Raw genomic sequence first — 26,495 nt, forward strand, 5'->3', positions numbered from 1 at the left:
TAAGAAGAATGTACTCTGTTGTATACTGCTCCGAATGAAGAAGATGCTCCCGGCACCCGTTGAAAGGGAAGCTAACTGATACCCATTGAAAAATGGGTTGATTTATATTTAGTTTGGTCAGTGTGATTCTATTAGATTAGTGGTTTAGGTTTCAATTGAAAAAATACTCTGGTTACAGAGGTAATGTATAGTGAAAATGTGATTATTTAGTTGTGTAAACATGGTTCTTTAATTATGAAAAATGTTGTCATTCTATGTATGACATGTTATTACTATAAAGAATGATGGTGACTCTGTCAACAGAGATATAAAACAGAGCACAAACGACTTGTAGTTTAGCAATACTATTGTAATCTTGTATGTAGTTTAGCACCACAGGTTTAAGTATAGGATTAGTTGTAATAAAGTCCACGTGTATGTATTCTGTTAGAGTAGTTAGTTCCAAATCAATTACGGTTAATGACCCTATATAATTGGGGATTTGATGTAATCTATTCATATAATGAAATTTAGCTTTTCTACTCTTTCTTCTTCTAGAATTTCTCTCTAAAGAATCTCAGAACTTTCTCACGGTATCAGAGCCAACAATGGCGTCTTCTACAAATTCTTCATCGTCTTCATCTTCTGCAACAACAGGATCAACCACGAGTTCTTCAATCACTCATGGTGTTAATCCTTCGTTGTTGCTATTGTCAAATATGGCAAGTATGGCTACTGTGAAGCTTGATTACAACAACTACATGGTGTGGAGACATCAGATTGAAGTGATCTTGGTAGCATATTCAATGATCAATTTCATAAGTGATGATGATCAAGCTTCGGATCCATTTCTCAAGGATAGCTCAGGTTATTTTACAACTGTGGCTAATTTTACAACTGTGGCTAATCCAGAGTATTTCCAATGGAGGAGTCATGAGCAAGCCTTGTTCACCTTTCTTAATTCAACTCTTTCTCCGTCAGTTTTGGCTCTTTCTGATGGGTTAGAAGTCTGGAAGAGGTGTCTGGAAGGTGCGTGAGAAAAGGTTTGCATCAGTATCACGATCTCATGTGCTCAGTTTGAGGGATGAGCTAATGAGTATCAAGAAGGGTTCAGAGTCAATGGATTCTTTCTTTCAAAGAATCAAGGAGGTTAGAGATAAACTTGGAGCTGTAGTAGTCAATGTTGATGAGGAAGAGTTAATTCATCTAGCTCTTGAAGCTCTGCCTCCAAAGTATGATGCATTTTGTTCTGCAATCAGAACCAGAAATGATGTTCTTACTATTGAAGAGTTGAATACACTCTTAAATGCTGAAGAGAGGTCAATCAAGAAAAGGTCTAATCATTCTGTTTTTAGAGATTCTGCATCATTTGCTATGGCAGTCAATCAATTCAATCAAAACTTTGCAAAAGAAAGAGGCAAGGTTGGGAATAACAAAGGCCGTGGCAATGGAAGAGGTGGTGGAAATCAATTTTCTGGTGGTGGTCAATTCTATCACAATCAGTTTCAGTTTCTTGGTAGTGGTAGTGGTCAATTTCAGAACACTAATAATCCAGTGGAACCTCAATTCTTTCCACAGAACAAGCCTTCTTTTCAAGGACAGAAAGTTGCTTGTCAGATTTGTGGCAAGAATGGCCATTCTGCTTTGGACTGTTATCACAGAATGAATTTTGCTTATCAAGGTAGGCATGCTCCAGCTAAGCTTGCTTCCATGGCTGCAAGATCAATGGCTGCAACTTCAGGTGCTAATCAGAGTCAGAATTGGTTGACTGACAATGGTGCCTCTGATCACATCACACCAGATTTGTCTCAACTTTCTCTTGCTCAACAACTTGCAATTGGTGAGTCTGTAACAGTTGGCAATGGGCAAGATTTACCAGTAACACACATTGGCAATGGTAAGCTCATCACTTCCTCTCATAATTTCTACTTAAACAATATTCTTAGAGTTCGTAGAATTGCTTCCAACTTACCATCTGTTCACAAACTATGTCTTCAAAATAATGCATTTTGTTATTTTGATGCATATCAGTTCTTAATTCAGGATTTACCTACGGGGAAGGTTCTTTACAGAGGGCTGAGTAAGGATGGAGTTTATCCTATACCCTCTTCCACTCTGCCTTCCTCATCTCCTTCTCATTCAAATTCCAGTGGCTTTACTGCACTATCTCCACAGTCCTTAATCTGGCATAATAGGCTTGGTCACCCTTATGCTAAGGTTTTACATTTTGCTATGTCTTCTTTTCCTTCAGACAAAGTGTCCTGTGTTAGTGACATTTGTTCTAAGTATACTTCTTGTATAAGTGCTAAAATGCACAAGACTCCTTTTCCTACTCATGTATCAAATACTGAATATCCATTTAAAATATTGCACTCTGATGTATAGGGTCCTGCTCCTGTGACTTCTGTTCTTGATGATAGATTTTATGTGATTTTTATTGATGATTTTACTCGTTTCACTTGGCTTTTCTTGTTGGAAAGGAAGTCTGATGTGTTTCAAGTTTTCCTACATTTCAATTCATTGGTTGAGACCCAATTTTCTGCCAAAATCAAAACACTAAGATCATATGGTGGGGGTGAGTTTGTTAATGCCAAATTTAAGTCCTTTTGCTTAGAACATGGTATTCTCCATCAATTTTCCTATCCTTACTCTCCTCAGCAAAATGGTGTTGCTAAGAGGAAGCACAGACAAATTGTGGAGAGTGCTTTATCCATGCTTCACCATTCCAACCTCTCTCCTTCTTATTGGTCTTATGCATTTAGTACTATTGTGTACCTAATTAATAGACTTCCAACTTCTGTTTTGCAATTTGTCTCTCCTTGGGAGAAATTGTATGGTCACACACCTTCCCTTCATACTTTAAGAACCTTTGGTTGTGTATGTTTTCCTTTGTTGAGACCCTATGCCTCTCATAAGTTTGATCCTAAATCTAAGCAATGTATTTTTCTTGGTTATCCTCTTCAGTACAAAGGTTATATTTGCTTGGATGTTATTACTCGCAAAATTTACATTTCATGTCTTTGTGTCTTTGATGAATCTGTTTTTCCTAGTTTTCCTAGTTCTAGTGCTGATTCCCCTTCCTCTTCTCCTACTTCTTTTTCCTCTGATGTGTGGTTTTCTTTCATTCTTTCTTCCTTGAGTATTACTCAGTCCAGTCCCATTTCTTTTGTTGCTTCTGGTTTAGCTAAGTCTACTTCTTGTTCTGAGCCTTCTTCTTCTATTCCATCTCCAAATCCTTGTCCTATTTCTGTATTACCTGTGTCTTCCTCTGCTGTTTTTCTTGAGTCTAGTCTACCTGTTTCCATTACTGCTCCTAGTCTTTCTATTTCTATCCCTGCCCTTGTCCCTGTGAATACAAATGCCCATCCTATGCTTACCAGGTCCAAAAATGGTATTTCCAAGCCTAAGGTGTTTGCTGTTCAGACTGATTACAATTGCACTGAGCCTCCTTCGTATTCTATTGCTTCTAAGTATCCTTATTGAGTTAAAGCTATGGATTCTGAGTTTACTAGTTTGCAACAACAGCATACATGGTCCTTGGTTTCTTTGCCACCTGATAAAAATGTTGTGGGGTGTAAGTAGGTGTACAAAGTTAAGAGGAATAGTGATGGTTCTATTGCTAGGTTCAAGGCTAGGCTTGTTGCTAAGGGTTACTTACAACAATATGGTCTAGATTATGCAGAAACTTTTAGTCCAGTGGTTAAGCCTACAACTGTGAGGATTATGCTTGCCTTGGTTGTTCAGTTTGGTTGTCTCTAAGGCAGTTAGATGTCTCTAATGCTTTTCTTCATGGGGTGTTGCAAAATGAGGTTTATATGAGTCAGCCCCCTGGTTACAAGGATATCTCCAAGCCTCATCATGTTTGTCTCTTGCACAAAGCAATCTATGGTCTGAAGCAGGCCCTTAGGGCTTGGTTTGACAGCTTTACCACTCAGCTTTTTCATTTGGGTTTTCATGCTTCTTGTGGTAATTTTTTCATTCTCATTCATTCATAGCAGGTTGTTTACTTACTTTTGTATGTAGATGACATCATTATTACTGGCAGTGATAAGGTGCTTGTTGTTGATATTATTACTCAGCTTAGGGTTTCATTTGCTCTCAAGGATTTAGGTCCTTTGCACTATTTTTTGGGGCTGCAGATTGAATATTCTGGTGATGGTATTTTTGTACATCAATCCAAATATGCCAAAGATTTGCTGTCTAGATTTCATATGATGGACTGTAAACCTTGTTCTAATCCGTGTGCCTCTTCTCAATCTTCTGCTCTTGCTGTTAGTCCTCTTCTCTCTGATCCAACAACCTATAGAAGTCTTGTTGGTGCTTTACAATACTTGACATTCACTAGGCCTGACTTGTGTTATGCTGTCCAGAAGGTCTGTCAATTCATGAGCAAGCCTTCTCAACTTCATCTTGTTGCTGCTAAATGGATCTTGAGATACTTGATGGGTACATTGCATAAAGGGATTTACTTTTGGCCTGGTTCTCTCACCCTTTCAGCTTATTGTGATGCTGATTGGGCAGGAGATCCTATTAATAAGAGGTCCATTACGGGTATGATTGTTTTCTTAGGCAATTCTCCTATCACTTGGTCCGCTAAGAAGCAGGCTGTTGTGTCTCGGTCTTCCACTGAAGCTGAGTACAAGTCTCTTGCTCATACAACAGCTGAGTTATATTGGTTGCGTATGCTTCTTAAGGACTTAGGGGTTTATTTGCATCATCCTCCTATTTTATGGTGTGATAACTTTTCATCTCTTGCTTTGGCCTCAAATCCTATCTTTCATGCTCGCGCAAAACATATAGAGGTTGATTATCATTTTGTTCGAGAAAAGGTGTTGAATAGAGATATGGTTATCAAGTACATCTCTACCTTGGATCAACTGGCTGATATATTCACCAAAGGATTGCCATCTCCTTGGTTTCATGCTTTGTCCTACAAACTCATGGGGACTCCTCCCCTTCGTTTGAGGGGGGATGTAAAGAATGATGGTGAATCTGTCAACAGAGATATAAAACAGAGCACAAACGACTTGTAGTTTAGAAATACTATTGTAATCTTGTATGTAGTTTAGCACCACAGGTTTAAGTATAGGATTAGTTTTAATACAGTCCACGTGTATGTATTCTGTTAGAGTAGTTAGTTCCAAATCAGTTATGGTTAATGACCCTATATAATTGGGGATCTGATGTAATCTATTCATATAATGGAATTCAGTTTTTCTACTCTTTCTTCTTCTAGAATTTCTCTCTAAAGAATCTCAGAACTTTCTCAATTACTTGTAAGAGAGATCGTTGTATGGTTATTTAGTTTTGTAAAATATGGTCACTTAGTTATGGTAAATGTTGTAATTCTTTGTATGAGAAATTGTTGTCTACACATTTAGTTTTGCAAAAAATGTGGTCATTTAGTTAAGGTTAATGTGGTAATTCTAAGTCTGAGATGTTGTGAAACAAACGTTGTTTCTTATATCGTTCATATTGGTCTTCCTACCCCTTCTATATCGGGCTTGTATGGTTAATGTTGGTCATTCTGTATATGGACATCCTTTGTGTGGATTGCATACAAATATTCCGTTATAGATTTTGGCAGTTCATATGTCATTTATAATGGCTGAAGCTGTGAATGCAATTTTGTTTACTTATTTTGGAGTTGAGAAATTTAACAATACATGGACATATATTTGTGAAGGTTAAATTTGAATTTTGCTGAATAATGTGGACATTGCTTGTATGACCCCTGATTTGTATAGTGTTATGCACTTGTAATTATAGAATGTGAAATTGAAGAGATTGTTATTACCTTGTCATTTGATTTCCAAGTTTGTGTGCACGGTGAAATGGAAATTGATATCCAAATTGTTGTTAATGAGGTTGTGGCAACGGAATTCCATACACCTGTAAATAATGTTATTAAGGAAACAATTGAGGATGAGAATAATGTTGATTTCATCCCAGCAGAGGAGATGGAATTTGATTCAGCTGATCACATAATAAATTTCTACATTAGGTAATCATACACGAAAGGGTTTGCTCGGACATTGAGAACTTTAAGGAATGACGAAACTGGTAATATACGTTAACCTAGCCTGTAATAGAGGGAGGTCATACGGTGTTGAGGAAGATGATGGACACGTGCACAGGACTTCAAAAACAAGGTGTCCTGCCCATATCACTACTATATTAAACAGAAATTGAAAATGGAGGTTGAAGACAACTGTGCTAACTCACAATCATGATGTCTAACTAATCAAAAGTAGGTAAGAGATCAAAACAATTCTACCTTGGAAACAATGTCTTCACAAAGTGCAAAGATGGGTACCTCAATACCCACAAATATAGATCATCTCTTCAAGATTCACCACAATCCACAAACAATCTCATGCTTTCAATCATATATTCCTCCAAAAATATATGAAAAACTAAGGAGCATGTGAATATCAGGTTTTAGATAGTTGAGAAAATCAACAAAAGAAACTAAGATTGATTGATTAATTAAGAGTTAACTAATAACAATATTGGCAACACCATCAACACCGGTAACACCAGAGGCATCTGCTTCAGGAAACGCTTCATCAGCTTGAGTACCCATCCAAACAGCCAACAGCAGCTCTCCCTTAAAGTTTTCTGACTTCCTATCCTCCAACCTATACCACTGTGGCGCCAATGGACTATCGGGAGGAACCCGTTTTGGAACGTAATTCAGATCGAACAGAACCCGACCAATGAAATCATCATTGACAAGATCCTTATCCTTCACAGTAACTTCAAGCGTCGAAGCATGAAGCCGATCTTTCGAGAAAGCGAACACCTGGTTCCACTCAGGATTCGTCTTCTTCTCAAAATGCCGAGTTGTACCCTTGTAGTTTCCAAGCTTAACTTCAACGTAAGGGTCACAACTACCGGTGACATCTTTTGCTGGCAAGTCCTTGGCCTTGACAACACGGACATAGAGATACTGCATCTGCTCAACGAGTTTGATGTTAGTTTAGTTTTGAATTAATTCAAAGGCCTCTAAAGCATCGGAAAAGACACAGTCAAGTAGCCGTTATTCAATACTAAAAACTAAACAAAAAGTTACATTAATATTCCATAAACTCAAAACTAGGACAATCCTAAGACTATTAAATTTTTTTTTTTTGATAATAATTAAAAAAACTAAGAAGACTATTAAGTGTAGGAAAATTTTTTTTAAATAGCTAACTTAACAGATAAGCTAAGAGCGAACATTTCGGAAAACCAAAGGTTTCAAAAATGGAAACGAAATCAGATTTTAAATATTCAATATAAAAATAAAAAATAAAATAAAAAACAAAATGCAGAGTGGTTGTTGAGAACCCTAGATCTTTTTAGTAGTAAGTAGAACTAATTTTTAAAATTTAAACGAAGATAATGAGCTCACCTTTAGGAAACTGTTATCAGAGAAATCCTCAGATCTAAATGCTTGAAACACTGTTAACAACCAAAAACAAAAAACAAACAGAGTCACAAACCACAAATAGTACAATCAACCCTGTAATTTTTTAGATTGGTGACCGGATAACACAGACATTCCCAAATCCCGTGTTTAGTTACCGAGAAAACGCAGGAAAATACGGATAAAATAAATGTGAAAACATTAATTTATTAATTTTAAATAACAAAAATAAAAAAAATAAAAAAATCAACCGCTGGAGTTCTTCATTAAATGCAGAACATAGAAAAGGGAACAAAAAAAACCGACACACATGACACATCCATATCAAACTTATCTATCAGAAGTTTTAGTTTATTTAATTAGCGTTTCCTTTGTTGTTTTTTCTTTCCGAGACAAAAGCGACACCGACATTAAATGTTTGGTTACATTACATTTTACTCAAAACTTTCTCGGCAACCAAACATGGTTTTAATGCAATACGGTTAGCTACGAGACAAAGACAACTCAAAAGGAACCGAAAGGTTGTTTTAAGGTTATTTACCTTGTCGGTGATGGAAGAGAATCACCGAAAACCTACACCGATTACTGCATCGGAGTTCATCTTCTTGTTGAAGCAAACCAAGAAATGGCGTTGATATTTGTTGGTTGTTGGGAATGAAAATAATCAAAAGAGATAAGAGAGAGAAAGAGAGAGTGTTTGGCTTTGCTTTTGCTTTAGGAGCGGATGGGGGAATCTGCTGAATATGTGAGAGATATACACAGAAGCTACTACACTCTCTTTCTAGACACACTGTATACGGCAAAATTTGCCAAACAGTGAAAATTTTGAAAAATTTTAGCCGGACAGCACGCGTCCAAACTTATTTAGTTAGTTAGACTGTTTTTGAAAGTCGAGTTTGGCAAACTCGACTTTGGGCTGGATTACAGACACAATAGTGGCGTTTTTTTAGTGGCGTTTTTAAAAACGCCACTATAGATCCCCTATAGTGACGTTTTCTATAAACACTGCTATAGCCACTGAAAAAACGCCACTATAGTGTGCGTTTTCCAGCCCAAAGTCGAGTTTGCCAAACTCGACTTTCAAAAACAGTCTAACTTGCTAAATAATTTTGAACACGTGCCACACGCCTAAATTTTTCCTAAAAATAGTCTGTTTGGCAATTTTTTCCCACTGTATACTATAATGTGCGTTTGTGTGTGGGTGTGAAAGAGAGAGAAACAAAGGGGGACCCAGGGTCAAGCATGCGAGGGACTTTGGTCGGATATTCGCTCGTGCGATGGACTATTAGTTTGTATGTTGAGGAGGGTGTGGTGTGGAGGACTTTTCTCAATGTGTCATTGGATTCCCCATGTGGGTGTTAGGTCATTTGGGAATCTGGTAATTGCCCACGTATGAACATGGCAATTTCAATTTCACCCCCCCCCCAACCCCTTCACTTTTTTTTTTTTTTTTTTTTTTTGAGAATCTCCCCCCCTTGCACTTTTGGCATGTTGTTTATTGTTTATTGGTCCATTTGGGTATGATTTATATTATTCATTAGTCCATTTGGGTATGATTGAGTTCTATTATTATAGTATGAGATATTCAGCAAAAAAATAAATAAGTTTTATAGTATGAGATAGTCACATGCTATCATTCTCCCACAACATGTGTGGTATATAACGAGATACCCCTCAATGGATTAGTTTGAGTCTGTACCCAATTTAGCCAAGTTTTAGGATTTGCTGGCTTATATTATTATTATATGCAAAGCTTGGGTTTAGTGACTCTAATGCAATGGATTAATGCACTAAACTCATTACAATAATGATCATAGATTTTAAAAATTAAACCGAATCGATCAGTTGAATTGAGAATCGGACAATAATCTAATCCGATAAAACCCCCTAAAATTGGTCAAAATTTAGTAAAAATTGAAAACCAAAAATAAAAGCTTTTTTTTTTTTTACCATACTTATTTTTAAAACTATGATAATGATATCTAACTAAAAGTGAACATATGTCACGATCACCAATAAATTTAATACAATGTACCAAAGGCAAGTATAATATGATATTAGTACAGTCGGTCTTACCATGGACTATCTCACGAAATCATTCCCCACACCATGTGTAAGATATCACACCGATAGGTTGGTCTGAGTCTACCAAATATAGCCAAGTTTTAGAACTGGCTGGCTTCTTGTTATATTATCAATTTAGTTTATAAAATTACGAGAAAATGTCATGTCGTTATGTTAGGTGAGTAACGATTCTCAAAGGCTGGCTTCTTGTTATATTATCAATTTAGTTTATAAAATTACGAGAAAATGCGATGTCGTTATGTTAGGTGAGTAACGATTCTCAAAAAAAAAAAAAAAAAAAAAAAAAAAAAAAAAGAAGAGTTAGGTGAGTAACAAACAACACATTCTGTCAGGTATTCTTCAATAACTTGTTAGTTCAACAAAGTTCAATGTCATTTTCTTTAAATTGTTGTTTACAACAGGTTGCTAAACTGGCTCAGCCAAAAATCCAGTTATTAAGAACTTAGTTAGAGAAAGTGGTGCATCAAAAAATTGAATTGCAAAGTTATCATATTTAAACTACTTCAAGTGTTTTTTTTTTTTTCCTTTTTGACTAAGTACAATATCATATTTAAACTTTACTGATTTACATATGCTTCAAGTTCAGTCAAGCAAGTTTGGAATTGGAGTGGGACCGAATTCAAGTTTTTTATACAGGACGGTTTCGGTATTACTTAAACATATCACTGTCATAGCAATTGCATTAATGAATGTAAAATTTCTCTCTATTTTGCAAAAAGTACATATTTTTTCTATTTTACACACCCATTATAAAACATCTACATTAGTTTTTCTATTCTACTATCTATTTTATTTAAATAATCATCTTCCACACTTTTTTTATTATTCATCTCAACTCCCTTTTAACCCATTTGAAAACTCTCTCTCTCCCCATTCTTGAAGACATTGTCGCCTCCATGGATGAAACTTGGTCACAAGCACCATTCCACAAACATCTTCTCGGCCACAAGAACCGATCCACAGAGATTCATTCCAGTTGACCCAAAAACTCTGATCTCCTCCACAAGCACCAAGACTCGTTCCAATTGACTTCTAAGCACCAACCCACAGCCACATGTTCACAACAATGCTCTCTCTATCTCTGTTGGTGTGTCCATGTGTGGGTGTGTTTGATTTTTGGTTATGTGGTGGGCCTTTTTGTGTTGTTGGGCTTTGGTCTCTTCTGCTACACTACGGCCCGTGGGTCTAAGGTAAGAAAGTTGGGACTAGCCTAAATGAAATAAAATTTAGGCCAGTTTGTACACAGGTCGAGCCATCCCAACACAGACACATTTTGGCAGGGGTATTGAGTGTACGGTGTGCGCACAACAGGAACAATACAGATGTTATAGCAGGGCTACAATATGACAGAATAACTATAATACTAAACAAATTATACTAACACCGAAATAAAGGAAAGTAGCTTAATAGGGCTATGGTAGAATAATACAACAAACGAAACTAATGCTACAACAAACAATTAAATGATTGAACAGTAAACTTATCGTCCAATAAGTGTAGGCTTAGCTTTTCAACAGAAGTGAGTCTAAGAAGAGAACCAATCCCCAATGTGAGTAACCTTAAGGAAGGCTTCTGCCATAGAAATTACACACTTTGGAAAAAGGACCTAAATGGTTTAAGTTTCAATCTTCAATTTTTCAAAGAGTGGGTCTCTCAAGAGGAAAAAAAAAATGGTAATCTATTGATGCATGCCTCTATTTCTACCACTTTTTTATTTTCTCTCTTTTTTTTTCTTTCTCTGCTTCTTCTTCCTTTCACCTCTTTTGTCCCGCTTTTACTGTTCACATCTACTATACTATCTGCCATGGTGGGATTTACTATTTTTATCCCTCAATTGCTTTTGGCTACTTATAGATGTCCTTCCAAGATTGCCCACTGGCCTGCCAGTTACTCAACCACTACCATTACTCTAAATGTGTTGGCTGCACCACTCCCCATTTCCAGACAAAATTGCTTGTCTTGTTTCTTACCTCTCTCAATTTTTCATTCCACTAATCTGAATAAGGATTAAGCCTCTCTATCACCTACCTCTATGGCATGCATTAAGTGGTCCCAACCCACACTTACTTCTTTTGGGTGAGATGCCATTCCAGCAAGACATTTCTCCCTAAAGAAGTTTGAGCGAGAACTCCAAAATAGGCATCATCTTTCTCCCCACCTCCAAACCATACCTTCTGAAACTCTTAACCCATGGCCCACCTCATATGTATTGGCTAGGTACAAGTAAGTGGTGTCGTGGCCCTTTATGCATGCTCCACTTCGCCCGAATTTGTTTCTTTCTAGCCTTCACACCATTTATGCTGCCTTTGTGTTTGTTTTATTCTATTGTACGTACTGGTTGGTGTTTATCTTTTATGGCGTGAAGGACATGTGGGCTTTTGGGTTCATGTTCCCTGCCTTTTATCCCTTCTTGGACTAGGCATTGCTTGGGCAAATGCCTTCATCTTTTTGCAGAGCCTATGTTTTCCTCTCTTGCATCCATGGGCCTCTTGGTTATTGATCCTGCCATATCACTTTATCGTGCCTGCTTTAACTTTACTTTCCCTTCTACTTCATGTTACCCCGTGAACTTACGGGCTGATATTTCTATCATGCCAATCCACTTCTTCATCAATTTTTTGCTCAAGGTTTTGTTGGCCCACTTTCCACATCTTTACCTCTTTTGGGCTTTATTGGCCAACATTCCTACTGTGCCAGCCCATTTCACTACTTCATTCCTTGGGCTTCCTCGGTCCATTTACTTTTTTTTTACCTCTTTTACTCTCATAAGCTTTTTGCTAGATTCTTTGAGCTTCCTTAGTCCAATTACCACATCTTTACCTCTTATTATTTTTCGGCATTATTAGCCTTTAAGCCAACCCAATGAGTTTACCAATTCATTTCCCAAGCTACCCTGGCTCATTTACTTCATTTTTACCTCTTATTATTCCCATGAACTTATTACTTCATTCATTGGGCTTCCTCAGCACATTTACTTCTTCTTTACCTTTTTTTATTCTTGTGGGCTTTCCAACCATCAATCCTGCCATTTTAACATGTTGGGCTTGTTTTCTTATTCCTTTACTATTTTCCCTTTCTCACATTCTCTATATTGTTGGGCTTCTTTTACTGTGGGTTGATATTTCTATTGTGCCAACCCATTTCTTCATCAATTTTTTGCTCAGGATTTCGTTGGCCCACTTTCCACATCTTTACCTCTTTTGGGCTTTATTGGCCAACATTCCTGCTGTGTCAGCCCATTTCACTACTTCATTCCTCGGGCTTCCTTAGCCCATTTACTTCTTCTTTACCTCTTTTACTCCTATAGGTTTTTTTGCTAGATTCTTTGGGCTTCTTTAGCCTAATTACCACATTTTTACCTCTTATTACTTTTCGGCATTATTAGCCTTTAAGCCAACCCAATGAGTTTACCAATTCATTTCCTGAGCTACCCTGGCTCATTTACTTTCTTTTTACCTCTTATTATTCCCATGAGCTTACTACTTCATTCATTAGGCTTCTTCAGCCCATTTACTCCTTCTTTACCTCTTTTTATTCTTGTGGGCTTTCCAACCATCAATCCTACCATTTCAACCTGTTGGGCTTGTTTTCTTATTCCTTTACTATTTTCCCTTGCTCACATTCTTTATATTATTGGGCTTCTTTTGCTTTTGGGCCCTTTGTCAAAAGTGAGCATCAACAGGTTGATTTTGTGGTGTGTGTGTGTGTGTTGTGGTGGTGGTAGTTGGCGGTGCTAGGTTGTGGTACTAGGTCTATGTGTGGTTGGCAATGCTGGGTTGCATCGATTAGTTGTAGAGATTATGGGTTGAAGAGAGAGAATCAGAGGGGAGAGAAAAAATATTTAAATAATATATAGAAAGCTACAGTTACCGTGCATATATGTATAACACGTTTGGAATTATAGAAACTTATGCAAACACTGATGTGGGTGTTGTTTTGGGTAAAATGTGTAAAACTAGTCTCTATTTCTATTTTCCACAGTCTGATGCGATTACTCTTATCAAGTAAAAAATAAAAAATAAGAAAATCTTATGTGTCTGTCCATTCAAACTTTATCACTTTTTATATTTAGTTTACCTTTCTATACGAGGAGAAAGTATTCATGGGACATATACAACATATCTCTTACATCATATATGTTGATCTTGTACCATTCCTATGTCAACTGTATAAAATAAATATTAATCATGCTGGATGAATTGGGCATATCAAATTGAAACGTTTAGGATTTAAATTTCCTTTTTACAGTAGTATTAAATGAATTATCCACACAAAAAAACATACTTACAGACACGTATATATGTGTGTGTGAGAGAGAGAGTAATGAGCAACCTCATTTTAAAACCATTTACATAGTTCAAGTAAGACAAGTTTTTACATTCATATCTTCACAAGGAAAATATAAATAAATAAAGAAAGAAGAAGAAGTTAAAAAAGTTAGTATGCTTTCTTTTAGTATAGGATTAACAATAGAAGATATTTTCGATAAGAACCTTATAACTCAGAAGATATATTTTGGTCTTTTCAAAATAAACATGCAAGGTTCAAATCATTTCATTGTAATTATAGTTTTATTAAAAAAAAAAAAAAAAAAAACAAGAGAATATATTTTGGACATCTATATGTATATGCATTTATTTCCTCTTGTGGTATGTGTGTGTTTATATATTCTATTACTAATCAATGGGCAATGTGAAAGGGTCAAACAAGTCCTTTCATTGGGAACATGGTTTTTGAAATTTTGGTACGAGTTCTTAACTTGGTTTTCATAAGAATTTATGTTGAATTTGTTTCAACTGAAAACATTTTGTAAAAAACTACTAATCAATATTTCCATATTTGGCCATGGCTCTAATTAAAAATAATTTAAAAACCATTTTTTGTTATTTGATTTAAATAAAAAATTATGAATATTTTTTGTAATTCCCAATAAGTAATGATGTTTTAAGCAAACTAGATCATTTTTAAAAAGCCAAAAGTCAATAAACGTTTAACAATAATCAATTAACGCTTTAACGGTTGGTCTACACGTAGAAAGAGAAAAGAAAAAGAAGTTAACATTGGATTTTTTTTTTTTTTTTTTTCCCTTAGTGTGTGTATATATATATATATATATATATATATATATTAGGAAAAGTGGTATGAAATTTACGTGTGATTTGGTTTTGGTTTCATATGGGTTTGATCAGTTGATTGGTGTTGATTTTTTTTTTTTTTTCTATATATGGGTTTGATTGATTTAATCTCAGATAGGTGGCTTCTGTTTTGATTTTGGTTTCATTGTTTTGATGGAATTGCGAGGTTTCAAGAACAAGAACCAATCATGTTATGGGAAGAACATGTTCTTCCAAAAATATAATGAAAAGAAAAAGAAATTAAATTAATATTTGATTTGATTTTTTTAAAAAAATTTAATTTTAATTGTTTTTCTGATGTGGTTTTAAAAAAATAAATAAAATAAAATGCTGACATAGCATTTTTTTAAATACCAATTAAAATTTTTAAATATTATTTTATTAGTCACATCAGTTTTAAACATACCACGTAGGAATTTTCTGTTAATAAATTAACAGCAAAGACAAAAATGAAAACAATTTTTTTTTTTTAAGAACTAAGGTAAATACATAATTAATTTTTTTAAAAAATAAAAATTACTCAAAATATAAGGAACAAAATTATATTTTCGTCATTTAGGGGTTGTTTGGATTAGAGAGTTTTGAGTGATATGATTGTGTTTTCATCACTCATCATCCAAAATTTGTGGGACCCACAGAAAAATTTTTGTTTGGATACCATCACCCATATCTGGTCACCCGGTTTTGGTCATCCAATCACTCAAAAAACTGAGTGATGAAGACCAAAAATGAAAACACAATTCCTTGTTTTCAAGACTCATCACCCATGACTCAGTGGCACTTTTGTAATAAGCTGTCTCAGTGGGGCCCATTCAACCAGTGACTTGTCCCATCTATCTGACCGTTGGAGCTTCTTCCCTGTTACTCTGCATTTGTCCGAAAATTTTTTCCTAAAAAATTTCCCTCTTCTCACTTCCCTCTCATTTTCACTTCCATCCTCACATCCCAGCGAGGTAGCTCCATGGCACCACAGTCCGTGTTCGAAGACTGAACGAGGCCTGAGAAGATCGTCCGTGTTTGAAGAACAACGCCTCATCGAAGCTCTGAACCAGGCCGGAATCTTCACCGGCGAGTGTAGCTCTCTGTCACCGTGTCCATACTTCTCTCTCCCCTTCCCAGGTGCGACATTATCTCCCAGGTGCAGTAAATCTGTCTCTCTCCCTCTCCATTTTCCATGTCCCTGGTCTGGTTCTGGTTTGGGTTTTTCGTTGGATGTGAAAGGGGTTTTTGATTTATTCTACTGATGTTGGTTGTGGCTTGTGAGACATGTTGATTGAATTCTTCCCATATGGATTTTTAGGGAAAATTTGTATTATCTTACTCTAATACCATAGGTCCAAAACAGAGCATGTAAGTGAAAAAAAAAGAAAAAAAAGGGAAATAATCAGGAGTATTATAGAATGAGCCGTTATTTAGATTAAATGCCACAGCTTGTTTTTTTCAAACTATATTTAGTGTTAAGTGAAATTTTTCTTGAAGATTTTGTGATTGGAAGCCTAGAATGCTATATACATTGTTATTTTTATTAGATGCATTTTATCCAAAAAAAAAACAACGTATGACCATAGCAGACTAGTTTGTACTGATTTAAAGGGCCGGGTAATAAGATAATCAATGTTGCCGCTTACAAGAATTTTATATAGCCTTATGGTGTGTTAATGCTGCCAGATTCAGATAGGGGTGAAAACTAGCCCAAGATTGCTCAGGTGCTTGTTCCATGAAAACACAACCTAACTTAAAATCTAGGATTTAAATAATATGTTACTCAGCTCCACAATTATATAATTCAGTCTCAAAATTTTATAAATCATATTTTTCTTCATTTTTTCTTTTTCTTGCTGGTTACTTAGTACACTGCCTGTGTGCTTTGGTTCCTTATATAATTTTAAAATTTTCCTACATGAAGCATTATTTAATTATTAAAGAAGGAAAAAAAATCCCAACCCTGAACCTGCCTCATGAATCCCCTCCATATAATCACATGCTATTGTAGTTTTTTTATTTTTAATGGTAATCCCAAACAACTCTATAAATGAATCATTTTAGTGGCCAATTCATAGAACTATGAATATACAAATATTAACATATGCAATTGTGTTGGGAAACTTGTATTAGATGGCACAAGAAACACAGGATGTTGAGGAGAAAAAGTGGCCTCCCCACATTGAACATCTTTTCATTGACCTCATGGTCGATGAACAACAAAAGGGGAACATGGAACATGGTGTCTTTAAGGCCAAAGTTTGGTTATCAATTACGAAAATCCTAAATGAGCATACTGGGAAGGATTTCACCCCTAAGCAAGTGAAAGACAAGCATAATAGGCTTAGGCAAAAACAAAGAAAGTGGGGCCAGCTTTTGAGGCATACCGGGTTGGGGTGGGATGAGACAACCCAAACGGTGACGGCTTCTGATGAGGTGTGGGCTAACGTGATTGCGGTATGTTATATTTACTATCCTAATTCTTTGTATATTTGTTTGTAATTTTCTATTTCATATTACCATGATTTTGATGTATATATTGTCATTTCAGGGGGATAATAAGGCAGCTGCATTACGGAAGAAAGGGTGTCCTAATTATGAGAAGCTGAAGCAACTTTTTGCCCCTAATACTGCAACTGGTTCCCTTCAAATTTCCTCAAACACGCCAGCCCCAGATAGTGATGAAGAGCGTGTCCTGGAAGAGGAACTTGCCAATGAGGAACGTGAGGCACATCGTACCCAGTTGGATAATGATGATTGCTACAATCCCAACATGGAGGGCGTAACCCAAGACGATCCCACTGTTGATGAGCAAACCCAACACGCGGACAAACGTCCCATGCAAGAGCCTAGTACCAAGGGGAAAAAGGTTGCTAAGAAGAATGATAGGGCTAGTGAGATGACCATGGCTCTACAAGAGTACACTGCCTTAGCAAGGGAAAGGTTTTCCAAAAAAAAGGGAAAGTCATTTGGTAGCTCTGATCATGTTGCACAATCCGCCAGTGGTGGCGATCCTTGCTCACTTGGGAGAGCTTTAGAAGTGCTGAATCAGTATACTGATCTTGATGATGACACCTACCTTAATGTCGCCGAGGCTCTCCAAAAGAAGGAGAAAAGAGTGTTGTTCATGGGCATGCCCGAGCAAAGGAGGAAGAGGTTTATGGAGCGCTACGCTCAGCCGCCGGATAACTAATGGGGATTGCTTTTGAAGCAACTTTTGTTATGTGACACTCTATGTGAATCACTTGGTTTAGTTTTTTTCTTTTTGAGAAAACACTTGGTTTAGTTGTTAAGTATCATTTAAGGACTTTATGTGTGTGTGCTTGGACAATATTCGACGTTTGGTTTTATTTCTCTTTCCTATCTGTTGAACACTTTTATTTAATGTAGTTTTATTGTAATGTTAAAGTGTTGTGAACTATGCTTGTGATTATGGTGTTACTTAAATTAGTGTGTGGGCTTTGTTATGTACTTGGTGTTTTTTTATAGTATTATATATATATTTTTTAATATTTCTTATCTAGTTCATGTTACTTACATTGTAAGGTAAGTTCAGCTAACATTATTGCAATTCTCTTGGTACTTTATATTAATTTGTCCGTTTATATATTTCAATATCTTTGGTTCTAATGCTTTGGTTTTTTTAGGGTATAGGTTAATGGTCTTCCCCAGTGATCCTTTCTGGCAATATGATTTTGATGATGCTTATTTTAACTCCGATGATGATGACATGGACAGTGGTGGTTGTGGTGATGACATGGACACTAGTTTAAGTGATGACTGATGATTCTCTCTTTATCAGTGGGTTGATAGGACTCGAACGTTGATCTTTAGGCTATTTCCTGTAACACAAAGGACACAGAATCAGAGGGGACCGGTGGGGGACCGGCCAAAAATCCTCCGATGATCAAGTCAGTTCCTTTGAACTCTCTGTAACGAAGAAATGTTCTCTCCAAAAGTAAAAGTGTCTCAATCCCTTTACCTTTCATCGAAGAAGCCTTATATAGTGTGTGTGTGTGTGGAACGGTTTATCTGTTTACGAACCGTTCCCAATGTCGAGGAGTCCGGCGAATTGGGAGTAACTTCCATAACCGCTGTGGAAGTTACCTAGGTCGGACGGGCCGATGAATTCGTCCATCCATAATCAGGATGGATGACACCTCCAGGATGATCTCGTCCATCTTTAGTGGAAGATGAACGAGATCATCTTGGAAGGCTTGACGTTCATAAATGATAAATAGATCTCACAAGGTATTGCTCGTCCATGTATGGACGAGGTTCGCCAGTACGCTCGCAATCTTCATCGCCTATTGTAGCTTCTTTCGTTGGACGAGACACGTGGACGAGTTATGGACTTGGGGATTATTTATGACACCATCAGTTGCCCCCTCGTCCATGTGAGTCGTCCAAATGGTTGAACGTCTTTGTACTGGTGTAATTGGTTTTTTATTATTTGCACCACGTGTCACTTTTTTATTGGCGACTGATTCCGTCGATTTATATTTCCGAGGTAGATGCCACGTGTCGCTTTTGTATTGGTTGGGTCGTTTCGATTACCCAGGTCAGCATCCTATAAATAGTGGAATGCCTCCCTTAACCCTTTTCATTCCAGAAATTTTCTTCCTTGACATCCGTCGTCTAGAGCCTCGTCTAGGAGTTCCTCTGCGTCTAGAGTCTTCTTCCGTCTAGAGCCAGGTACTCTTCTTCCCCTCATCTTTAGGTTTTAAGTTTCTAAATAGAGATGTCTGCTGCTTCCTCGTCTACTGATAGCCTTAATAAGGCTATAGACGAGTACTGTGAGGATACTAGTGAGAGGTCTAACTCTAGCAGTGCTAGTGATGAGAGTGGAGGAAGCACGGACGAGAACTACTCTTCTGGGGCCCCTGGGCTCCCTATTGAGGTCGTCCAAGAACAGCTTAGGAGAGCTTCTGGCTCTCAAGCTGGTTCTCCGTACAATCCTACGGACGTGGTAGAAACCGTCTTCAGTTGCGCTGTAGGCGTCCATTCTAAGACGGACGAACAGAGGTTAAATAGCCTTAAATCCTGGTATCAAATCCCAGACGAGTTTAACCCTAGGCTGCCCGTCCGTGGAGAGTGGTGTTGTGAGCCCCGTTTTGGTATAGGCGTCTATGAATCTTACTTCTTAGGTGGCCTTAGGTTTCCTTTAAATGCCTTCGCTAGAGAGTTATTAGTTAAGTTAGGTTTAGGTGTTTGTCAATTCAATCCTAACGCATGGAGACTAATTATCTCCATGCAAATTTTGTGGAGGGAAGTTTTTGGTAGGGATCGTCCTCTTACAGTGGACGAGTTCCTTTATTGTTATAAACCTTCTGCCATAAGTCAATCTGAAGGTTTTTATCAGTTTACTGCTAGAGGGAATGATTGTAGGTTGATCAAATCCCTAGCTTCGTCTGATAGGAAATGGAAGACGGAGTTCATTTTTGTTTCAGACTTCTGGGCAGGGAACCCTGTGGATGTTGGCAGGGATCCCTTTCCCCCTTACACTGGGGACCTAGGGAACCTTCGTCCAGAAGGTATATCCCTTCCCCTTGTTTATTTTTATTCTCGCTTCTATTTGGTATATTTATAATTTCTAACCTTTGTTTGTTCACTGTGCTGTAGCTGCCAAACGTCCGTCTTTGAGCAAATTTCACCGCGACCGCGTCCACAGGGCTCGTCTACATACAGACAGGAGCTTTCGTTCTCTTGTCACGCTTAGACGTCTAGCCAAGTGGGGTTTAGGTCCTGAGCCTTCAGACGAAGCTATCGCCCACGAAGTTACTGTGCGAAAAAGTAAGTTTTTAGCTAAACCTCCTTTTCTTTTTCCTCTTCTTTTTCTTTTTTACGTATACATTCCTAACTTGTTCATCTCGTCTTAGGAATGTCAACAATGAAAGAGAACAGAGGGAAGGAGATTGCAGGAGAGGGAAAACGTCCTGAGAGTCAGACCCAGGATCGTCCTGAGGGTCAGACACGTCCATTGGCTGGGGACAAAAGGAAGTTCTTGCCAAAAAACATTGACTTGGAAGGGCTCCCCAGTCGTAGAGACAAAAGGGTTAAGTCAGGCTCGTCCAAGGTGGTCAAGTCCAAACCTCCCCAGTCCCAGCCTGCCGCCCAGATAGTTGATGTGGACTCGTCCACTCCAGTGGAGTCCACGCCGTCCAAGACTCCACCCAGAACTCCTTTGGCCAAGTCTACCACGCCTGGCTCGTCCCAGCCTTCTACGAGCATTATTGAGAACGAAGACCTGGCTTGGGAACGTTTCCAGATAGCTGTCAAGGACGAGGATATAAACATGTGCTATAACATGGGCTTGAAGGAATTTGAGCATTCAGGCGTCCATGACCTCTTCAAGGTATGCCAGTATCTCTCATCCTTATTTGGTTAGCCACTTTTCCTTATTTAATCACTCTATGTTGCTTTGTTTATTCATAGGCCATGTCAAAATTTATAGCAGCGTCTAGACAGGCAACAGAGCTGGACAAGACGAGAGTCTTGTTGGAGACGAGGATTCAGCAGGTGAATGCTGAGTGTAAAAAATGGGTTGGGGTTGCTGAAAAAGCTAAGGACGAGGTCAAGGAACGTAGCAAGCTGATTGAGGAGCTCAGGACTGATGCAGTGGAGAAGGATACGCGCATTGATCATTTGCAGAAGATGAACGATGAATTGAATGCTCGTCTCTCCAAGGCAAAAGAGGACGCTGTGGCTGAGTTCAAGTCGTCCAAAGAATATACAGACACTTTGGATCACAATTATGCAGCTGGTTTTGAAGATTTCAGAATGGACGCTATTGAGAACTTCCCTGAAGTTTATTTTAATGCAATCAAGCTTAACCTTGCTGCTGCCACAAGCTCTCTTCTCCAGACTGGCTCTGATGACGTCAACGTGGAAGACGACGCTAGTACCCAGCCTCAGGACGCACCTGTTGTGAATGCTCCCCCTTCTTAGGACGAGACTTTTAACCTTAGTGGTTTTTCTTTTCTTTTTTTTTTGTTTGGTCCTTTGTTTTTGGACCTTTCTTTTATGTAACAAGAATACATTATACTCGTCCATGGTTTTAGGACGGGTTTTTAAGTAGTTTTTGCTTTTCAAACTAATCAGGGTTTTTTGGACGTAGGAAGTCCACCCTTTGAATGAATTTTTATTATCTTTGCATGGACGAGTGATTTTATTTTCTTGGACGAATGTTGCTAAGCTATTAACTCCAACTTTAGCTCGTCCATGTCGAGATTACATATTTTTCATGTAGTCTAACTCGTCCTAGCAGGTAGTATTTTCAATTAGCTTGATTCGTCTTAGGACTTGCAAACTAATTTTACTTACCATCTTGCTTATTTTGCCAACTTTTTCTCTCGTCCAGGTTTTGGATTGTTTCAGTTGGCTTTGTCTCATCTATGAGTTGGACGAGTGTGGATGTGGTTTTTTCCTTAGAAAATTTAGACGTTACATCTCTGCATCCAGAGATTTTGTTCGTCTTGGATTTTTCAACCCTCTTGAGGATTGACTTGGACGACAATATCATGGAGAAATTTCACACAACATTTAGCACATAACATAAATACTGTTTACAGACAAGGCATATGCACACTGATGCCTTTTTTATTTAATAAATACATACTTCATGACTTCGTCCATAACCATAACACAACTATAATAAATAATAAGATCATAGTTTCAAACTCCACACATAAGCAGCACCAATCATAATAGTATCAAACACAAACGGCATCATACGTAGTAGTAGGGTATTTAGACAGATAAGACCGAGTCTCGTCCATAGGTTCACTCTTACTGGTAGTATCTCCTCAGGTACTCCATGTTCCAAGGATGTTCCAGCTTTCTCCCATCCAGGGCCTCCAGGTAGTAGGATCCTTGCCTTTTACAGTTGATAACTCTATAGGGTCCTTCCCAGTTTGGGCCCAATTTCCCATGTGCTGGGTTCTTGGTCGACAGAGAGACCTTTCTCAGGACGAGGTCTCCAATGTTGAAACGCCTAGGCTTCACCATCGCGTCATACTGCTTAGCCATGAGATTCTTATACTTTGCTGCCCGGTGTTCTGCGTTTGTCCTTACCTCGTCTATTAGATCGAGGTTCAAACGAAGCTGATCTTCATTATCCTTGTCTTGATACATCATCACCCTGTGATTAGCCATATGTACTTCTGCAGGTATGACTGCATCACTTCCATAGGCTAGTTTGAAAGGAGTCTCTCCTGTAGGTGTCCTCACTGTGGTCCTATATGCCCATAAAACTCCTGGTAATTCATCTGGCCACACTCCCTTTGCCCCCTCAAGCCGAGTCTTGATGATTTTCAACAAAGATCGGTTTGCAACTTCAGCCTGGCCGTTGGCTTGGGGGTGTGCAGGCGAGGAGTAATGGTTCTGAATTCCAAAATGTAAGCAGAAGTCCTTGAAGAGTGCATTGTCAAATTGTCGTCCGTTATCAGACACCAATACCTTCGGCACTCCAAATCTGCATACGATGTTCTTCCACACGAAGTTTTTCACGTTTTGTTGTGTGATATTTGCCAACGGTTCTGCCTCCACCCATTTGGTGAAGTAATCGATGCCCACCACTAGAAACTTCATCTGCCTTACTCCCAAGGGGAAGGGACCCAAAATGTCCAGTCCCCATTGTGCGAAGGGCCACGGCGCCACCATTGGGGTGAGGTATTCTGATGGTTGCCTGGGGACGTTGCTAAATCGCTGGCACTGGTCGCAGACCTTAACGTATGCTTTAGCATCAGCTTGCATGTTCGGCCAGTAGTACCCTGCACGGACGACCTTGTGGACAAGTGATCTTGCTCCCGAATGATTGCCACATGCCCCTTCATGAACTTCTCTCAGCACGTAGTTTGCTTCGTCCGGAGCTAAACATCTAAGGTAAGGTTGAGAGAAACCTCTCTTGTATAAAACTCCATTCATAAGGACGTATCTAGCTGACCTCACCCTCACCTTTCTGGCCTCGTCCTTCTCTTCTGGTAGTCGTCCGTCTTTCAAATAGGATATAATGGGAGTCATCCAATTTTCTCTGTTATCAACCTGCTGTACTTCCTGGGCATCTATACTTGGCACATATTGAACTTCATCTGACTTCTCTAATGATTCATCTGCTGAGGCCTCCTTCGCTATAGTATCAGCTTCCACGTTCTCCTCCCTCGGGATTTGAACGAAGTCAGCTTTTTCAAACCTTTTCACAAGGCGCATCACCCTACCAAGATACTTCTTCATTCGTTCTTCCTTCGCCTCATATGCCCCATTCACTTGCCCCATGATCAGTCGGGAATCCCCCATGACACATATGGACTTTGCTTCCACGGACTTTGCCAATTCTAGCCCTTTGAGGAGGGCTTCATATTCGACTTCATTGTTTGTCGCTTGGTACTGTAGACGGACTTTATGTTTCAGTTTATCTCCCTCTGGGGACTGCAGGACCACACCAATTCCTCCTGCATGCCGTGTGGACGAACCATCCACATGGACGATCCATCTCTTACTGTCCTCTGTCTCGTTATGACTTGGGGTAAACTCCGCAATAAAATCTGCTAGGGCTTGAGCTTTAATGGCATGCCTTGGTAGATACCTGATATCGAACTCACTTAGCTCCACAGCCCACTGGATTAATCGTCCTGCAGCTTCCGGCCTATTCATTGCCTTTTTGAGAGGATGATCTGTCATAACATTAATGACATGTGCTTGGAAATAATGCCTCAGCTTCCGTGATGCTATGATTAGTGCGAAGGCCAACTTCTCCATTTGCGGATACCGTCCTTCCGCTCCTTTCAATGCCTTGCTTGTATAGTACACAGGTCTTTGCACTTTATCTTCCTCTCTTATCAATGCCGAGCTCACGGCATGCGGGGTTACTGCTAGGTACAAATATAGTTCCTCTCCTTCCATTGATGGACTCAGCAGCGGTGCCATGGTAAGGTATACTTTCAAATCTTCAAAAGCTCTCTGACACTCGTTGGTCCATTCGAATGCTTTTTTGAGAACCTTAAAAAATGGCAAACATTTATTAGTAGCTTTAGAGACAAACCTGTTAAGCGCAGCGACTCGTCCAGTAAGGGATTGGATTTCCTTAGTATTTTGCGGTGGCTTCATGTCCAATATTGCTTGAATTTTATCTGGATTCGCTTCAATTCCCCTTTGGGATACCATAAAGCCCAAGAATTTCCCTGATGATACTCCAAAGGCACACTTGCTAGGATTTAGCTTCATGTGATACTGCCTCAATGTCTCGAATGTCTCCTGCAGGTCGTCTAGATGTCTTTCTTCGTCTTGACTTTTCACCAGCATGTCATCTACGTAGACTTCCACATTCCGCCCAATCTGTGGACGAAACATGTGGTTGACCAACCTCTGATATGTTGCCCCTGCATTCTTCAAGCCAAACGGCATCACCTTATAGCAGAATAAGCCTTGACTGGTTACAAAAGATGTCTTCTCTTGGTCCGCCTCGTCCATTCTTATCTGATTGTATCCTGAAAAGGCATCCATGAAGCTAAGAAATTTGTGTCCTGCAGTTGAGTCTACTAACTGGTCAATGCGTGGTAGCGGGTAGCTATCCTTGGGGCAAGCCTTGTTCAGATCAGTGAAGTCCACGCACATTCTCCACTTGCCATTCGCTTTTTTGACCATTACTACATTGGCCAACCAATCAGGGTAATACACTTCCCTAATGAACTTTGCTACCATCAGCTTCTGGACCTCGTCCTTGATGGCATTATCTCTCTCAGGGGCAAACACCCTCTTCTTTTGCCGCACAGGCTTAGAGGAAGGACATACATTCAAACGGTGGGTAATGACACTAGGGTCTATTCCCGGCATATCCTCGTGATTCCACGCGAACACATCGATGTTTTTCTTCAAAAATTGGACGAGGTCCTTTTTAATCTTCTCGTCTAAATCTGCTTCAACCCTGGTACACCTCTCAGGGTTAACCTCATCCAAGGAAATATCTTCCAATGCTTCAGTAGGCTCTGCTACAACCTTCTTTTCTTCAATATTCATTGCTTGAACTTGTTCATCCATGGCCAGCATGGCCAAGTAACATTCTCTTGCTGCCAGTTGGTCACCTTGTACCTGTCCTACCCCGTATTCTGTTGGAAACTTGACTGATAAATAATAAGTGGAGGTAACAGCTTTCCAGCTATTCAAAGTTGGTCTTCCAATGATGGCATTGTAGGATGATGGACAATCTACCACAAGGAAGTTGACGTCCTTGGTAAGTTGTTGTGGATATGCCCCCACTACCACGGATAAGGAAATGGTACCCACTGGTTGCACCTTCATCCCACTAAAACCTACTAGGGGGGAATTCACTGGACGGAGCTGGTCTCGTCCTAATCTCATCTGCTGAAAAGCTGGATAGTATAAAATGTCTGCTGAGCTTCCGTTGTCCACAAGCACTCTTCTGGTTGTGTAGTTTGCAATTAGTAGGGAGATGACAAGGGCATCATCATGAGGGTGATGAATTCTGTCAGCATCCTCGTCCGTGAAAGTGATTGCCTGCTCGTCCATAGACATTGCTCTCGGTGATCGTCCGGTAAGCTGGACGTTCTGTACTACCTTCAAGTATGCTTTCTTGGACTTGGACGACCGGCCAGTTGAACTTCCCCCAATGATGACTCTTATCTCTCCGAGTGGTGGTCGCGATGAATCTTCCATCTTTCCCTTCTGTTTCTCGTCCCTCTGGTCTCGTCCAAGGAAGCCCCTCAACTTCCCTTGCCTTATGAGATTTTCAATTTGTTGCTTCAAGTCAAAACACTCGTCCGTGTTATGACCATGATCCCTATGAAAGCGACAGTACTTGTTCCTGTTGCGCTTGTTGGGATCACCCTTCAATTTCTCCGGCCATTTCAGCGAAGGATCATCCTTGATTTGCATAAGGACTTGCTCAA

General features: G+C 38.9%; 3 protein-coding genes across 3 annotated transcripts; 2 read left to right on the forward strand and 1 right to left on the reverse strand.

The window, feature by feature from the left end:
* The first annotated feature begins 3,471 nt into the window (after positions 1-3,471).
* Positions 3,472-5,012, forward strand: LOC115951757 (uncharacterized mitochondrial protein AtMg00810-like). The gene is made up of 4 exons (XM_031068906.1): positions 3,472-3,519; positions 3,562-3,693; positions 3,744-3,839; positions 3,978-5,012. Exons 1-4 carry the CDS (start codon positions 3,472-3,474, stop codon positions 5,010-5,012), a joined length of 1,311 nt encoding a protein of 436 aa, XP_030924766.1.
* Positions 5,013-6,088: 1,076 nt separating this feature from the next.
* On the reverse strand, positions 6,089-8,166 carry LOC115953462 (FT-interacting protein 3-like). Its single transcript, XM_031071105.1, has 3 exons — positions 7,932-8,166; positions 7,376-7,425; positions 6,089-6,937 (listed from the first exon to the last, which is right to left on the reverse strand). Exon 3 carries the CDS (start codon positions 6,935-6,937, stop codon positions 6,476-6,478), a length of 462 nt encoding a protein of 153 aa, XP_030926965.1. The 5' UTR covers positions 7,376-7,425; positions 7,932-8,166; the 3' UTR covers positions 6,089-6,475.
* An 8,559-nt stretch (positions 8,167-16,725) lies between these two features.
* LOC115951758 lies at positions 16,726-17,785 on the forward strand. Its single transcript, XM_031068907.1, has 2 exons — positions 16,726-17,049; positions 17,144-17,785. Exons 1-2 carry the CDS (start codon positions 16,726-16,728, stop codon positions 17,783-17,785), a joined length of 966 nt encoding a protein of 321 aa, XP_030924767.1.
* Positions 17,786-26,495: the final 8,710 nt, after the last annotated feature.

Source organism: Quercus lobata, chromosome 7, assembly GCF_001633185.2.
Source record: "Quercus lobata isolate SW786 chromosome 7, ValleyOak3.0 Primary Assembly, whole genome shotgun sequence".
Classification (NCBI taxonomy): Eukaryota; Viridiplantae; Streptophyta; class Magnoliopsida; order Fagales; family Fagaceae; genus Quercus; species Quercus lobata.

What these genes read in the sequence shown, in the direction of transcription:
- LOC115951758 (XM_031068907.1), top strand. Translation starts at nt 16,726, where the DNA reads ATGGCACAAGAAACACAGGATGTTGAGGAGAAAAAGTGGCCTCCCCAC. An exon ending in TGTGGGCTAACGTGATTGCG is followed by an intron (nt 17,050 to 17,143) that starts GTATGTTATATT and finishes TTGTCATTTCAG; the next exon opens with GGGGATAATAAGGCAGCTGC.
- LOC115953462 (XM_031071105.1), bottom strand. Translation starts at nt 6,937, where the DNA reads ATGCAGTATCTCTATGTCCGTGTTGTCAAGGCCAAGGACTTGCCAGCA.
- LOC115951757 (XM_031068906.1), top strand. Translation starts at nt 3,472, where the DNA reads ATGGATTCTGAGTTTACTAGTTTGCAACAACAGCATACATGGTCCTTG. An exon ending in AACAGCATACATGGTCCTTG is followed by an intron (nt 3,520 to 3,561) that starts GTTTCTTTGCCA and finishes GGGTGTAAGTAG; the next exon opens with GTGTACAAAGTTAAGAGGAA. An exon ending in CAGTGGTTAAGCCTACAACT is followed by an intron (nt 3,694 to 3,743) that starts GTGAGGATTATG and finishes TCTCTAAGGCAG; the next exon opens with TTAGATGTCTCTAATGCTTT.